Below are 17,748 nucleotides of genomic sequence, written 5' to 3'. Positions count from 1 at the left end.
TTCCTTTCAGTAATGTTCCTCAATCCAACTCACATTTTGTGCCATCGTAATTTCCTCTGTAGATCTGGGCCCTAGTCTCAGTACCAACTACATTACCTTTCACCTTGATGAAAAATTCTGTTCTATTACAGTTACTCATCTACAACAGCCTTGACAACTTGATTGGCAATGATTACTTTCTCATTACACAATAGCCAGACTAGGATGATCTGTTCTGTAGTTGATCACTCAGCATATTATTCCAGAAAACCATCCCATATACATAGAGTCGGCATGGTGGCTCAGTGGCTAGTGCTGCTGCCTCACAGTGCCAGGGACCCGGGTTCAATTCCCACCGCGGGCAACCGCCTGTGTGGAGTTTGCACGTTCTCCCTGTGTCTGCGTGGGTTTCCTCCGGGTGCTCGGGTTTCCTCCGACAATCCAAAGATGTGCAGATTAGGTGAATTGACCATGTTAAATTGCCTGTAGTGTTAGGTGCAGGGGTCAATGTAAGGGAATGGGTCTGGGTGGGTTGCTCTTTGGAGGATCGGTGTGGATTTTCTGGGCTGAAGGGCCTTTTTCCACACTGTAGGGAATCTAAGAACAAAGAGTCACAGAGTTTGACAGTACGGAGAGAGGCCCATTGGCCCAAACTAGTCCATGCTGACCAAGATGTCCATCCACGCTAACCCCATTTTCCTGCATTTGGCCCATATCCTTCTAAACCTTTCCTATCCATGTATTTGTCCAAATGCCTTTTAAATATTGTTAATCTATCTGCTTCCACCATTTCTACTGGCAGCTCATTCCATATGTGTACCAGCCTCTGTGTAAAAAAAGTTACCCCTCAGATTCCCTTTTATTCTTTCTCTTCTAACCTTAAACTGATGCCCTCTAGTCTTTGATTCCCCAACCCTGTGAAAAATACTGAGTGCATTCACCCTATCCATGCCTCTCATGATCTTATGCACCTCTACAAGGTTCCCCCTCAGTATCCTCTACTCTAAAGAAAAAAGTCCTAGCTTGTCCTACCTCTCCCTATAACTCAGACCCTTGAATCCTGGCAACACACTTGTAAATTTCTTCTGCACTCTTTCCAGTTTAATAATATTCATCCTATAACATGGTGACCAAAACTGAACACAATACTCCAAGAGCAGCATCACCAACGTCCTGTACAACTGCAACATAACTTCCTAACTTCTACACTCAATGCCCTGACTGATGAAGGCCAGTGTGCCAAAAGCCTTCTTCACTGCCCTGTCCATGTGTGACTCCACTTTCAGAGAACCATGCACCTGAACTCCAACATCCCTCTGATTTGACTTTCCAAAATGCAAGACTCACACTTATCTATATTAAACTCCATTTGCCATTTCTTAGCCCACTTCCCCAGCTGATCAAGGTCCTGTTGCAATTTCTGATAACCTTCTTCACTGTCCACAATGCCACCCAATTTAGGGTCATCTGCAAATTTACTAATCATGTCTGCACATTCTCATCCAAATCATTGATGTAGATAACAAACGGCAATGGGGCCAGCACTAGCCCCTGAGACATTCCAGTAGTCACAGACCTCCAGTCCGACAAACATCCTGCCACTATTATTCTCTGCTTCCTACCATCAAGCCAATTGTGTATCCAATTTACCAGATCCCCCTAGATTCCATGCAATCTAATCTCCCAGAGCAGCTTACCATGTGGAACCTTATCAAAGGCCTTACTGAAATCCATATAGACCAAGTCTACCGCTGTGCCCTCATCAAGCTTGCTGGCCACTTCATCAAAGAACTCTAACAAATTTGTGAGGCATGATCTTCCACACACAAAGCCATGCTGACTACTCCTAATCAAATCCTGTCTTTCCAAATACATGTATATCTTATCTCTCAGAAACTTCTGAAGTAACTTACCTACCACAAATATTTGGCTTTCTGGTCTATAGCTCTCAGGTTTTTCTTTGCAGTCCTCCAGAATAAGGACACAACATTCGCTACCCTCCAGGCTTCCAGGACCTCAACCGTGGCTGACATTGATATAAAAGTATCAGCTTGGGAACCCACAATTTCTTTTCTAACCTCTTGCAGAGATCTTGGATATATCTGGTTATGACCAGGAAATTTATCCACCTTCATACATTCTAATACATACAACACTTTCTCTACTGTGATATGGACTGTCCCCAAGATATGACCATGAATTGCCCCAAGTTCTCAATGTTTCATGTCTTTCTCTATGGTAAACAGAGGAGAAATATTCATTGAGGACCTGACCTACCTCCTGCGGTTCTACACATACACTCCAGGAATTCCTCGTCTATGAAAATGTTACTTATTTAGTTTGCAAAATCACCTGTAATTACAGATGTTCCTTTATTGCATACATCTCTGATTTCCTCATTAAGGTGTAATTCAGCATTTGACGTCCTCTAAACACAATGAAAACTCTTTCTGCTTGTTTTATTAATTATAATGATCTGCCACAGATTACATTTATGCATTTGGCCAATTGACATGGGATGACCAATTCTGAATAAAAAAGCTCAGGGAAACTTTATCATGAGAAGAGCTGGTGAAATTGGGGGGATTGGATGAAGGGAGGGGCTTTGACAAACTACTAAGATTCTGACGTTGTCAGCTCAGACCAGAGATGGGTTTGCGGTGAGGGAAAGGTAAGTGGTTGGATACAGTCCAAGTCTAGAATGAGAAAAATATGAAAGGGATAGACAGACAAGGATATTATTGATAGAAAGCCAGGACAGAAGAGAAGCTGAATACATGGTGGTGCAAGCTAAGAACAGGGGAGAATAGTAGGCAATGCTGAAAGCAACCCATTATATAACAGGAGCGAGTGTGGGCATGAGTAAAAAACTTGAAAGACAAAATCAGGCTTAAATTTATTGAACTTTATGTTGAGTCCTGGAGGCTGTAGGATTTTCAAGTGGAAAATGAGAAACTGTCTTTTCAGCTTACGCTGAGCTTGCAGGAATACTGCGGCAAGCCTGAGACAGAAATACTGGCATGGGAACACCTTTGAAGCTGCAGGGTCATTTTTATGGATGGAACGTAAGTATTCGGTAAATCAGTTGCCCAGTCAATACTTTGTCTTCCCAATGTAGAAACAGGCCACACTGTGAGCAGCAAATACTGGAGGTTATATTGAGTGACATGCAAGTAATTCCTGCTTCACCTGCAAAGTGTGTTGGGGCTTGGATACTGAGGAGGGAGGAGGTCAATGGGCAGGTGTTATACCTTCTGATGTTGGAGGAGGAGCGTGGACCAGGGTGACCTAGAGGGACACTGGGAAAGGCTGACAAGAGTGGGAAAGGCAAACATGTGACTGGTTGTGGCATCCCATTGGAGGTAATGGAAATGGTGGTGCACGGTCATTTGGATGTGGATGTTGATGGGAAGGTAAACTACATCATGTAAGGATAAAGATGGACTGTAATGAATGAACTGGAAAGTGAAATTCATTGAGATGGGTCTGGGATGGGATGGGGCTCACTATCCTTGTTGCTGTAATATGTTGGTCACTCAGCTGGTGTGACATCTTTACCAAGCTGGTGCACATGTTGTGACCAGGACCATGGAGACAAACTGCAGCCTCCATTGGAGTGTCCTCCTTTGCTGTCTACAATTAAAAGCTCATGTCTGGATTTGTCCAGTTGCTGGCTTGTCAGTGATGTTCCCTATTGGACAATAACAAGATGCAGTATTCCAATTGATACTGGGGGCTGGATGTCCATGCATTAGAGGGTGTTTAGATGGCACGTAGCTGGGGTCATGTAAACTGTGTTGCTTGGAGTTTAACCAGTGACAAGAGGGTGGGAAAATGGGGTTGTATGTGTGAGGGAGGGCCAGCCATGGTAGCTATGTGCTGTGAGGCTGTGCATCTTTGTGTGTGTTGTGCCATTCCGCAGTCAATGAGGGGCAATGCTGGACTGTCAACACTTGTAGGGTGTACAGCAACCTTTCAAAGATGGCACGGGTGCAAGGATTGCTGATCTTTCGATGGATATCTTCTGAGTGCTGAGTCGTCCTCGGAATAGCATGTGATAAAGTGAGGCTGGGATCAGATGTGCAGGATGCTAAAGGAGTGGGGTAGGAATTTAATGAGGTGACTTTGGTAAGACACAATGAGAAATCTCATTAGGCCTCACTGTGAGAATCCCTCCAAAATTTTGATGCGACTCACACACTTAACTGAAAAAAGTAAGATTCAACCCAGAGAGATTGATGCTCTCTCCTTGCATGTTGATGGCTCTCTGCTGCCTGGTCCCATACAATTCATAGACATCTGGTAAGGAGCAAGGAGCCAATCAAGATGCTGTAGTCAAGCAGTTTTCCTTCAGTTCGGAACCCATGGGCTCTGTGGAGATTTTTTTTGTCTCACTGTTCCAGGAAAACACAACATTGTCCACAACTCACAACGTGCTCTCATAAATATGATTTTTAAGATTGCAGCCACCTCTTTTCAGTCTCCTTGGTTTAAAATAGCATCTTCCTCTTTTAGGCCAGAGTCCAAAAATAAAGGAAACACAAAAACATTTTTTTAATGTTATATACCAACAACCTGGATCTTGGAGTACAAGACACATTTGCTAAATTGATAGATAGTTTGAAATTTGGAAGCATTGTATACTGTGAGGTGTATGGTTGTGTTTGTAACACATTATACTTTCCTAATCTCTCTGCCAATCAATTTAAACCCTCCGACCCTCTGCCAAAGAAAATATTCACTACATCCGGACCCTCAAAACCTCAAATATCGCAAGCAAATCTCCCGCAGCCTCTCTGTTCCAAGAAGAACAATGCCAGCTTATCCAATCTTTCCACATAACTGCATTTTTCTTAACCTTATATCGAAGGATATTGTAAATACATTCTAAGTGGGCATTAAAATGTACATCAACAGTGACCTTTTCCTCTGAACTATCTACTCCTTAATTACATGCGCCTGTTTTACATTCACACCTCTTTCACTCACACAAATAAAACTACTTAATTCCACTACAGTATCATTATACTAAACATAATTTATTATAATCTGTGGTTACTTTGGGATAAAACATCACAGACAATTGTTTCTCTGTAAAGGCCTCCTACATAGACTCATAGAGCTACACTGTATGGAAACAGACCCTTTGGTCCAACCTGTCCATGCTGACCAGACATCCAAAATAAATCAAGTCTCATTTGACAGCATTTGGCCCAGATCCTCTAAACCATTCTTATTTAAATGTTGTAATTGTACCAGCCTCCACCACTTCCTCTGGTAGCTCATTCCAAACATGCACTACCTTCTGTGTGAAAAAGTTGCCCCTTTGGTCCCTTTTAAATCTTTCCCCTCTCACCCCCTAAATGTATGCTCTCTAGTTCTGGACTCCTCCATCCCAGGGACAAGAACTTGTCTTCTTACCCTATCCATGCCTGTCATGATTTTATAAACTGCTGAAAATGTGTTGCTGGAAAAGCGCAGCAGGTCAGGCAGCATCCAAGGAGCAGGAGAATTGAAGTTTCGGGCATGAGCCCTTCTTCAGGAATTCGGGCTCATGCCCGAAACGTCGATTCTCCTGCTCCTTGGATGCTGCCTGACCTGCTGCGCTTTTCCAGCAACACATTTTCAGCTCTGATCTCCAACATCTGCAGTCCTCACTTTCTCCTAGATGATTTTATAAACCTCTATAAGGTCATCCCTCAGCCTCCAATGCTCCAGGGAAAATAACCCAGTCTATTCAGCTGTTCTCTTTTGCTCAAACCCTCCAACCCTGGTAACATCCGCGTAAATCTTTTTTGAACCCTTTTAAGTTTCACAACATCCTTCCTTTATCAGGGAGACCAGGACTGCACATCTGGATCACAATTTTATTCATATCCAGTCAGAATTAAATTGCAAACTGAAAATTTCACAATCTCCTAATCCAGAGCTGTCACCAAATATATTATCAGAAACATATATTCAAAGACTGATGTCAGAGAATATGGGCTCTGTATGGGTTTATCAACAATCTAATAAATGTCGCCATTTGCATCTTTGCAGCAGTTATTGTAAATATTGCACATGAAAAATCATGTCCAGAAATTGATCGCATTTATTAACATTGCTTGTTTGTCTTCTAATACTTCACTAAGCAAAAAGATCATTTATTATTTAAATACAAAATGATTTGGATGCCTCTGTAATTGCAAAACAATTTGCCTGCTCTCCACATTGTTATTGATTTAAGTGTTGCTCACTGGTCATTTATTAACCTCCAGTTCAGATACTACTTTAGTTTGCAGAATGAACAGTACACAGAATTGTTTTTGTTTTGATTTACATAACAAATGCATTTTCCAGACAAAATGAGACCTAGGGTTGTAGTGCTTTGCATTGCTGAACAAAGGACAAGAACATATAATAATCAATCTTGTCTTTTTCCCCATGAAATCCTGCAGTATAATGGAGTATACTGTCTAAAATAACAAGGTTAAAAATCATACAACACCAGGTTATAGTCCAACAAGTTTAACTGGAAGCACTAGCTTTCGGAGCACTGCTCCGTCATCAGGTGGTTGGGTTAGGGTTAGACAACCACCTGATGAAGGAGCAGCGCTCCGAAAGCTAGTGCTTCCAAGTAAACCTGTTGGACTATAACTTGGTGTTGTGTGATTTTTAACTTTGTACACCCCAGTCCAACACTGGCATCTCCAAATCATAAAATAACAACAGCTACTTTGTAAAAAACTCACCTGATATGATATATTAAGTAATATCACAGATCATGATTATGTTTCATCATTTGTAGAACAGTGATCCTAACTGGTCTTATTCTAACAGTGGACTACAGATGCTGTCATTTTAATGAATCACTCTTGTTAATTGGCTGTCCTAATAAATAATTGAAATTCCCTGAACTTTAACAATCTGAACTCAGTTTGAAACCTTATTGCTGATCTTCCATCCACTAAAGAGAAATGAAATATTTTAAGACACTTCTAACTGTTTAAAGTGTAAGTAAATTTACAATTATTGACATTAAATTTGTGCTGCAACTTTATGGTTTACTTTAGACATGGATCTTTATTATTTGAGTGGACAAATAAGACCACAATGTGGATAACAATTTACATATAGGCACCTTACCACTGAAGGCAAAACAATGTAACACATGATAAAGTTTTTTTATTTCAATCTTCTGTTCCCCTCCCTTCCCCTTGTTTCAGGCTCTGTGCCTCTGCACTGTCCTCCAATGGAGAAGACATGCTGCAGTGTCTCTTTTCAATTCGTTGACTACAAGCAGGAAATCAGCACATGCTACATGATGGACACAAACTCCCATTGCATTATTTGATGAGTCAGCACAACTGAGTTACACCAACCACAAAGCACCCATCTCAAATATGTTTTTATCTCATCTCTTCTCCAAATGAATTGTAGAAAAAAGTTAAAAATAAGACCTTGCACATTAACTAATTCACGGTTAAAGGCACAAATGGAAGAGAATGCTTTTGGCTGTAATAAATGTTTAAACAAATACTTGCAGGATTTCAGGTAGATTACTCTAAAAGCCCTCTTCATAATTCATCAATTAGAGCTTACAGTTTCATGAAATGATTCATCTGATCAACTCCAGATCTTTGAAAATAAATAGGATTTTGTTTGAGATGAAAGATGTACTCTGTTGACTTTGATTATATCAACCATTTATGTGTATTCAATGATTGATTCATTGCTCTATTTTTGCAAGCACACATTTTGTGTTATCATTAATTAAAATGCATATAAAATATACCATTCTTCATTCTGAACAAATATGACAAAATTCAAGACCAAGCAGAATTATATCTGTCTTGAAAGGAAATGATACAAAACATGTTTCCTTTACTAATTGTCAGATGGCAAAGTAATGCTTCCCTTGAGGCATATAAATGAGTTACTGGAAATAGATTCCATTTTGCAATTGGATTATGCAGACAGATGCAAGAAATTACTTTTCCATTAGAATATGCACACTCCATGAACACGAATTGTATCACTTAGTAATTCATGATTAATAAAAAATCAAAACTGAGCACATGTTGAAAAATGCTAAAATTCTGTTGTACAGCAATCTCTTTCAAGAATTTTTTAAAAATCAGAATATTTTACATATGTTAAATACCATCAGCAACTACTTAGGGTAGTTTGAGTTTTTCCACATTGTGTTGAATTGTCAGATACCGCTATGGCAACTCCACTCACTTTTTCTAATTATTTTCTCTTTTTAATTAGCCACAGGATGTGGAAATCATGGGCTGGGCCCAGCACTTATTGCTCATCCCTAGTTGCCCCTTGAGAAGGTAATGGTGAGCTGCCTTCTTGAACCACTGCAGTCCATCTGCTGTAGATTGACCCACAATGCCCTTAAGGAGGAAATTCTAGGATTTTGACTTAGTGAAACTGAAAAAATTAAGATATATTTCCAAGTCAGGATGGTGAGTGGCTTGGAAGGGAACTTGCAGGTAACGGTGTTCCCGTATATCTGCTGCCCTTGTCTTTCTAGATTGAAGTAGCTAAGGGTTTGGAAGGTGCTGTTTAAGGATTTTTGGTGAATATCTGCAGTGCACATTTAGATAATACACACTGCTACTCCTGAGTGTTGGTAGCAGAGGGAGTGGATGCTTGTGGATGCAGTGCCAATCCAACAGGTTGTTTTGTCCTGGACGATGTCAAGCTTCTTGAGTGCTTTTGGAGCTGCACCTATCCAGGAAAGTGGGGAGTATTCCATCACACTCCTGACGGGTGCTTTGTAGATGGTGGGACAGGATTTGGGAAGTCAGGAGGCCAGTTGCTTGCAGCAAAATTTCTACCCTCTGATCTGCTTTTGTAGCCACTATATATATTTGGTGTGTGCAGCTCAATTTCTGGTCAATGGTAACCCTCAGGATAATGACAAGTGTTCCAGATACACTCACTGCTAGTACAGCATCATGGCTACAGCGGTTTCAATAACTGTGGCAATGGTGGCAATACTCTGGTCAATGATACCCTCAGGATAATGACAGTGAGACAGGCTGCCAGTGTTCTAGATAAACTCATTGCTGCTATAGTGGTTTCAATAACTGTGGCAATGGTGGCAATATTCAAGCTACAAGATTGCAATGGCAATTCAACCCTTATGTTTGGTGCCTCAGGTTTACTGCAAACACTACTACCTCCTCATTGACCCATTCATCAGATACTTTTCAAAGACAATACTTTTTGGCAAAGATTAGTAACAGTTCCTCCATCTAATCTTCAACATTGCCAATGCTTGCCGAAAAGTTATAAAGTATTTTGAACTGATTGAACAGCTGCAAAGTTTGGCCTTTCATACCAGCATTTACACTTAAATGGCTGCACCCCTTGAAATTTCATCTATGATTTAATTTTCAATTCCCTTGTTGAAACCTGCATAAAGTCAAAGTTGTACTACAAACTGAATAATTAAGGAAAAAAACTGAGAAAAATTCCATTCGGTTTCTATACATATTTATATATGTATACATATTTGCAATAGGCAGTTAGCCATACTAACTGGAATTGTCAGTTGCGTTATGAGATGCCAATGTTACAGGCGCACAGAGCACTATGTGGATTCACGGCAGGTTTTGCATACAAAGCAATGTTTCATGCTACAGACAATCAGAAACAATTAGGTGGGAGAATGCTTACCAAGAAGCTGTCGTTATACTGGAAGTGTAACCTAGAGTTTTCTTCTGCTGTGGGACTCAGTGGTTTTGGATCAGACATGGATCGCTGAATCACTTTGATAGTTCGAGGACTTAGAGGCTGATGTTTTGGTGGTTCAAGAGCCATTAGTTTCTGTGAGTTTTTGTCAACTGAAGGGGATTTCTCATAGGGCACAAATGCTGTCTCTTTGCTTGGGGTCATTGGTGAGATTGGTGAGTACAAAACTTTTGGAGATTTCGGTGGGGATGGAACAACTTGGAAGGCAGAATCCGCTCGAAGGTGATTTGAATACCCGATCTCTAATGGTGTTGGACGCTTTTTATCAGTTTTTTGTGGAGATACAACTGTAATGACCTTATGAGTCAGGTACTGGGGACTTTGTCCATCTGAATCTGTTTCAGTCTGACAACCTAAACTTTCACCTTTGTATGTTTTCTCTGGAGCTGAAATGTGCTTTACAATTTCTATTTTCGATTCAACTTGAGCCCTTATGGAAGGTGTTCTTATGATTCCCTCAGGTTCAGTTTGAACAGAAATCTCAGCTACAGTCTGCATGGCAATATTAGAGAGTTTTGCAAAATGTGGCCGTTTTGCTTTCTCCATCTCTGCTCCACCATCAGCATATTTCCCAATACGAGACTTTCGTCTTCTGGAGGGAATGTCCCAGTCCTCCTGGTTATCTTCATCATCAGTCTGAACACTGCTATCCACACTCTTCTTAGTTCTCCTTTTTCTACTAGTGTAGCATCTTTCTGTCCCTTCCTCATCATCAGTTTGGACTCCACTGTCAACTATCTTTTTGTATGATCTTAGATCCTGCATTTTTCCATCAATATCGTCACTATATTGTCCTCCCAATCTGGGCATGGAGCTCCTCTTTCTCAGTACTCTTCCCTCTCTAGCATCAATGTCTTTCAAAGACATTTCTGACACTGAGCTTAGCATGCAAGGTTGCGGCAAATGCTGAGGGATGCCTTCTGACTGAGCAGTATACCATGGCTGTGGTTCCTGGCCCATCATGGCTGGAGCTGTTGTATTAATATCCTGAGCATGCCAGAACTGACCATTTTCAGCTGTTGTGTACTGGGATTCTATGATTGCTTGATCTGTTGTTGTCTGAGGTGCACTTGAACCAGAAGGATCATATGTGTACTGATATATTTGTCGAATCTTTTGTTCCTCAAGTTGCTGCTGTAGTTGTTGCTGTAGTTGCTGTATTTGTTCAAGCTGCATCTGTTGCTGGGCTATTGTCTCTTGCTGTATAATAAACTGAGCTTGCCGCTCTTCCTCTTGCTGATACAGGAGTTGTTGCTTCATTGTTTGCAATTCCTGAAGTTCTCGCTGAACAATAAGCTTTTCTTGTTCTCGAAATATCTGGATCTCATGTCTTTCCCGTTCCAGCTCCTCAGCTAAACGTATCTGCTTCATCTTCTCAAACTCCAACATTTCTCTTTCTATTAACAAATGTTTATTTTCCTCAGATACAGGTGAAGTCATTGGTGAGAGCTTGGACACTGCTACAGGTTCAATACTGTGTTTCTGCGTGTAATCGGTTTCAGTCGGTATAAAATTGACCTCAGATGATGTGTCGTGGTATGTTGCTGAAATTGTTGTCAGGTTAGACATTAGCCCAGATGTATCTAAACCTTGAGAAGCCCCAAGACCCATCTCTCTTCCTGTATCAGCTGTTGTCAAGTAACTGGAAGACCTGGGCACTGGCTGAATGTGCTGCAATGCTGATAGTGAAGGCATTGTATCACTACTATGGAGACTAAGAGAAGTACTGAATATTGAACCTGGCTGAGTAGTAATTGCAAAGGTGGATGGAATTGGAGTTGCCACAGAAGAATATACAACACCACCAGAAGAACGTAAAACGCTTTGCATGCCGTAGTGGCTTCCAATAGTTGGTGTTACTCTTGCTTGAGAATACTGTGACATGCCAGAGTCTGTAATCACTTGACGGGTCTCTGGGTAACTCAATGTTCCCTTGCTGAGGTGATCTTGAGGCTGAGTACAAACTGCAGAATAGTCCATTAATTCACCTGTAATTATAGTGTCATAAACAGAGCTCATTCCTAGATAATTAAATTGATTTGTTGGGATAATCATTGGCATTCCATCCAGATGCTTAAAGCAAAGTTTGCATGCAAGTCTTCACCATCATCAATAGTGCCATTACACAGGAAGCGAAAAATAATGCTGAAAAGAAACATGCAGTACATGCAAGCAGCTGTGTGCAAAGATAACAATCAACAAATAAATTGCATTCAATTTTCACATGCTTAAAGTTTTGTATCAAAGTAAAAATGATAAGATTCAGAAATGATGCAACAAAAAGAGATTAGCTCAGTATGAGTTGAGGGTACCCATGCAGTCTGAATTTTAAGGAAAGATCTGTTGCTGTTTGATACTGACCTGTTGTCAGTTTTCCTGCAGTAAGATCCACTGCTGCATCAGTGCTACTATTGCAATAGTCAAAACTATGCTTGCTTTTGTATAGAAACAGACCAGCTTCAGCCAAGTTGGTGTCAGACATGGAAGGCTTCATGCTCCCAAATCCTCTGTAACCATGGGTTGCACCATGGCCATATGAATAATGATCATCTCTGTATCCATAACGATCTTCAGGGAGGGTGGAAGCAGGTTGCTGTGTCAATGATGAACAGCTGCGACCAAATGGAAATTTGTAAACCATATCACAGCAAACATTGCGTCTTCCTGCAGTAAGATCCACAGGCTTATCTTCCTCTTCTACAATTGTAGTAACAATTCCAGTTGTTAATTCATCCACTGACACCATCATTCGATGGGGTTTTGTGGTACTTAAATCAACTGCTTCAACTTCGGTTGATTCTACATCTGTCCATCCATTTGTTGTGCTACCAGGAGCTTTCATCACTGGTTTATTGCTAGACCAACCAGAAATGGAAGCAGCAGTACTGTAGGTCAGGTTGATTGGAACTTCTATTGTGTCTGTGGCTGGGGACTGACAACGAGCAGCATTGTATGTTGCTTCATCAACCTTAGTCGTTAGTGGAAGTGGTATAGAAACAGAATGGCCAAGGTCCACGGGCCCTTCCAAAGTGTCAGTGGTTGCAGTGAAAGTGGCGCTACCTGTACAGGTAACTACAGTCATACTTCCTGTAGATATTGCCAGTGTTGAAACTGAAATTTGTTCATCTGATTCAGTTTTACTTAGATTCACAATGGCAGGCTGAATCGTACTAATATGACGTAAGCCACTAGAATCAATGACTAAAGCATGTCTTCCTCCATCTACAGAGAAAGTAGACAAATCCATCCCATTGTCGGTCATATCTACGTCTAAATTTGACAAGGTACGAAGGTCAATTACATCAGTAGTGAACTGTGCCATGTGCTCTAGTGTTCTCCCATTTTCTGGAAATTGTGGAAGCTCAAAATATTTTCTTTCAGGAGGTATGGTAATAGCGACACTAACTGTGCCCCTACCTGGTATTTTATCATACAGCATTGAAGCTGGTGGCTGCGGGACTTCTGTTGACATTTCATGTTCCACTGTTGATACAACACCCTGTGCCAAACTCTGGTAAAAATAAACTGTTTCTGTTTTTCCCTTTTCAATTATTTTCTGAGTTTCCAAAGATTTGGTAAAGTGAGCCAAGGACATGGCCGGTGGTAGACCTTTTGAAGAGGACACTGATGATTGGATGGACGACGCTTGGCAGGTGATAGGTTCTGTAGGAGTACCGGGTTCAGATGGCAGAGTGATTACTACATATGTAGCTTGTGAATGCATAGTTAACTTTGGAGAAGATTTATTTGAATGTGGTGAGATAGGAGATGTAGGGGAGATCAACTTGAAATCTCCTGGCGAAGTCAGGTTCAAAGACAAAGTTGTATTTGAGTTTAAAGGTTTGTGTTGTGATTCACTTGGTCTATGTACAGAAATAGGAAGATGAGGAAGTGATGGCTTTGGTGGAATTGCGGGCCGTATTCCATCTGTTGGTCTTGTGGTAAAAACTAATGCTGATGGAATTGAGGCTGGCTTTGGAGGGACAGGAGGTGGCATTGGATGAAATATTTTCCCAGTTGCTGTTACACTTCTCTGATCTAAAGTATTTACTTTACAGATTGATACATCAGTTGTGGATCTTTTCTTTGGGATGGTAACTGACTTTGGAAAGGCTGGAGGAGGTAAAGGAGGAGGAGGGGGTGGTGGTGGTGGTACAGGGAATGGTGAATGAGTGGGAGAATGTGCTGATGATCTAATGAAGGGTGAGCCCCTTTCAGAAGGAAGAGAAGGACCCTTGGTTGTAATTTGTGCTTGTGAAGGAGTGATGGTCACAGAATGGGTAAGTGTTGTTGAGACAGAGAACCCTGATGCTGGACTTGATGTGGTTGCAATTTTCACTTTTCCTGGTAATGAAACAGGCAATGTAACTACTGATGTTGGGTCTGTCATCCCTGAGAATCCACAAACAGCAACCTGCACTGAGGCTGCAGTCACTGACACTGAAGTGATAGTTTTATCTGAAATACTGTCCAGAGAAGATTGCTTATTTAAAAGCTGGCTAGTTTCCAACACCGCTGAAGTCACTGCTGTGGAAGTGAGAACATCTGAACTGTCTAGATTAGGAGGCACTGAGATCAGTACGTGGCCAGATCCAGCTGATAACCCAGAGGAACTGGTGGTTGAAGTGGGATGCACTTGGGACATTCCTCCTGCTGTGGAGGCTAATGGAGTCACTGTAGTCTTAACAGTAGATCTGGGTGTTGGTGTTGAAGTGTAATTGTCTTCACTTGTGGTTATACTAAGGACAACAAAATCTGTTGTCCTTGATCCACCAACCGACCCAGTGGAACAAACTGGAGAGCTGATAGTTGTGGTGACAGTAGGGGCAACTGGAAAAGCCTTGGATGTTACAGTCGATGTTGATGCCGTACTGCTGGCTGTCATCCCTGGTTTGCTCTGTTCTACTATTTGAGCAGTTTCATATGATATCCCCCTGTTATCTATATAGTATTGTTCTCCATATTCTACATCAACGTCATCTTCTATGGAAAAGTGCTGAGTAATTTTGACATCAGGAATGGCATGCATCATGCCATTTATTGATGAAATTTGAACTGGCTTTGTACCAAAAAGTGCCATTGAGGTTAACGGTTTGTCTTGCACCACGTTTGAAGCAGCTGTACTTGTTAGTGAAGAGTCGCTAGTTGCCTCTGACTCAGCAGACATGGAGTCAGGTGAACTTGGCTGAGTTGGACTGGTGCCAGGAGTCAGCAATGCACTTTGTCGTTTCATGAGCTCCTCATAAGCAGCATCAGCATCTAATAACTGCTTCTCAATCTTTGTGGAAGCTTCACTGGTATCTAATGGAAATGCAACAAATGTTTCTTTTGCAAAAGGAACAGAGGAAGGCAAATCCTGTGGATGGAGGTTTATACCTAGAGGTTGCCTGTAATGAAGACATTGTGCATCATCGACATTAGTGTTTTTCTGCATTATTTCTTCATAAATTTCATCTGGACTTCTTAATTTCTTTTCAGATCCTTGTACCAAACCAGTGCTGGTCTCCAGTCCGGTGTTAAGAAAACGGTTATCCATTGTTTCATTGTACTTATCTTCAACTAGAGACTCATAGATATAATCTTCAATTAACATTCCCCCATATAAAGGTTCCTTGTCAAATACATCATCAGGTTCTTTTTGATTTTTAAGTAATTTTGCTTTTTGCATCATCTCTTCATATGCTTCTTCTGCACTTTTCAAAGACCTCTGACTAATAGCATCAACTTCGTGCATAGTGCTACCTGCATTCTCATCTGTAGGAGAATATAGTGACACTGATGTTGGCAATTTATAAACTTTCTGTACCTCTAGAATTTTTTCTGGATGTATCTCAAAACCTTCTGGCTCAGATTCAATGCTGGGGGAATATTCAGAACATGAAGAGCGATGTAACTCCTCCATTTCTGCTGCTTGTCGCAACTCTTCTGTTGGTGAAGCATCTTCAATTGGTGACAGATTACTGGGAGGGGTTTTCGGACGTTCACGTCTTCTCTGAGCTCTTAGCTCATCTTTATCTTTTTTTGATTTCTTTGTTGAACTCTTTCTTTGTTGCTGTTCTAACTCTCGTTGTTTCTCTTGTTCTCGTAGAAGTTCTTCTTCCTCCCGCAACTCTTCTTCTTCAGAAGAGTCTTCAATCGTAGGCAACAGAGGACCAGGCGATCTGTGTCTTGCCTTTCTTTGCTGTTTACTCTCTCCAAGCATCTTCTTGTGACTTGGACTACTGTCACTGTCTTCATCCAATGATGATACTGATGTAGGTGAAGTACCAGGTGTAAAACTGGATGTGGCATGCAGACTAGATGAGCCTTCACCTCTTGATCTATCTTCCGGTGAGTCAGTTAAGCTTTCCATCTCTAGCTCTGGTTCTTCTTCATAGTATAATCTATCATTTTTGATTTCAGAACCATCTTCTACATATTTATTTGTAATAGTACTGTTCAAATCTATTGTTTTAAAACGTCTAAGACCTCCACCAGCTGAGAGAGACAAATCTTCATTGTCTTGACTTTTAGTCTCTCTGTATTTAGCCTCAGGACTCTCATCATATACTTCTTCATCATCGTCATCATCATCTACATCATGCCACGAATGGCGCCTCCCTGGATCATCATCATGACTGCTGCTACTTCGCTTTGAAAGACGTTTGTGCTTAACAGTTGGCCCTTTACTCTCCAGGCGTCCTTTTCCACTTATCTCTTTCAACTGAGTCCTAATATATTCATCTTCTTCAGAACCTGATGCATCTTCTTCTGCACTCATCTCAATAATTTGTTTTCGAATAAAGTCTTCTTCATCACCAGATCCTTGGCTATCACTGCTTGATGATCCAATACTAACTTTCCTCTGCCTATGAGGGCAAGGCGAGTGTTCACTTTCACTACTGTCTTCAAGAGAATCATATCGTTGCCTTCTTATTGCTTCATCACCCTGAGACCCGTAACTTTCGTTGTAGTCTTGACTCGCTATTTTATCTTCATGATCATGATCTTCCAAAGCTTCCTCGTCTTCTTCCTGAATATCTTCAAGATCTTCTTCATCTGAGCTATAAGACTCTGGTGTAATTGATAAGGTTCTTGGTCTGTGTCGCTCTCTTTCATGATCAGAATAAGGCCCATAAGGATCTTTATGTTGGCCTGACTTCTCATGATGTACTGTATTTGCCTGAGCTTCTAAGATTGAAAGAACAGTACTTTCCAGCTTGGCAAGATCTGATGGACTTGAAGGACTACTTTCCTGAGAAATGGAATCTTTCCGAGCCGGTTCTTTGAGCAAATCTTTATCTTCACTTTGAAGGAGGGTTGGAATTTCACCCAGTGAACTGGATATGCCATCGGAGGAATAGCCTGTGTCACTCAGACCCTGGGGACTTCTCTGCTGCTGAATTGCTGATGAGTCTGACTTTTCTTCCTCTTTTTCCTGTTTGGGAGGATAAATTATTGAGTAAAATATGAGGGAAATATTAACCACATTAATTTACAACTTCAACAATTACATACAACTTCATAAAGTCAATAAGACACCCTGATATAAGGACAGCGGACCAACCATAACAAAGACATAAAGTGCTGGGGAAACTCAGCAGGTTTGGTAGCATCTGTGGAGAGAGAAACAGAGTTAATGGTTTGAGTCCAGTAATTCTTCTTTGGAACTGATAGTAGCAAAGGAAAAGATAGTATTTATGTTGATGCCGGATGTAGAGGGGAGAAAGGAGTGAATGGATTGGCACAAACAAAACCAAGAAAGAGGAGAAAAAGCTCCATCTCCACTAAGTCGCTAATTCCTTTTCCCTCCACTCCTGTAATCAGCGTAAATATCATCTTTCCCTAACTACAAGCAGTTCTAAAGAAGGGTCACTGGACTCAAAACACTAACTCTGCATTCTTTTTTTTAGATTAGATTACTTACAGTGTGGAAACAGGCCCTTTGGCCCAACAAGTCCACACTGACCCGCCGAAGCGTAACCCACCCATTCCCGTACATTTACCCCTTTATCTAACACTACGGGCAATTTAGCA

At 41.1% G+C, this 17,748-nt stretch overlaps 1 protein-coding gene across 12 annotated transcripts in view; it reads right to left on the bottom strand.

The window, feature by feature from the left end:
* pcloa (piccolo presynaptic cytomatrix protein a) overlaps nt 1-17,748 on the bottom strand; it is a 603,113-nt gene that overhangs the window by 304,012 nt on the left and 281,353 nt on the right. For 11 of the 12 annotated variants that reach the window (XR_011955333.1, XM_072563105.1, XM_072563109.1 and 8 more), the window contains exons 5-6: nt 12,094-17,149; nt 9,658-11,720 (exon numbers count right to left, since the gene is read on the bottom strand). Coding sequence is in view for 11 of the 12 variants with exons in the window: in XM_072563105.1 (XP_072419206.1) it covers nt 9,658-11,720; nt 12,094-17,149 (7,119 nt within the window). In the remaining variant the exon portion in view is untranslated. The remainder of the gene's footprint in view (nt 1-9,657; nt 11,721-12,093; nt 17,150-17,748) is intronic. The other variant, XM_072563106.1, reaches the window with a different exon arrangement.

The sequence above is a fragment of the Chiloscyllium punctatum genome, chromosome 44 (genome assembly GCF_047496795.1).
Source record: "Chiloscyllium punctatum isolate Juve2018m chromosome 44, sChiPun1.3, whole genome shotgun sequence".
Lineage (NCBI taxonomy): Eukaryota > Metazoa > Chordata > Chondrichthyes > Orectolobiformes > Hemiscylliidae > Chiloscyllium > Chiloscyllium punctatum.
The sequence above is the reverse complement of the archived record's forward strand: the minus strand, read 5'-3'. Positions and strand labels throughout refer to the sequence as shown.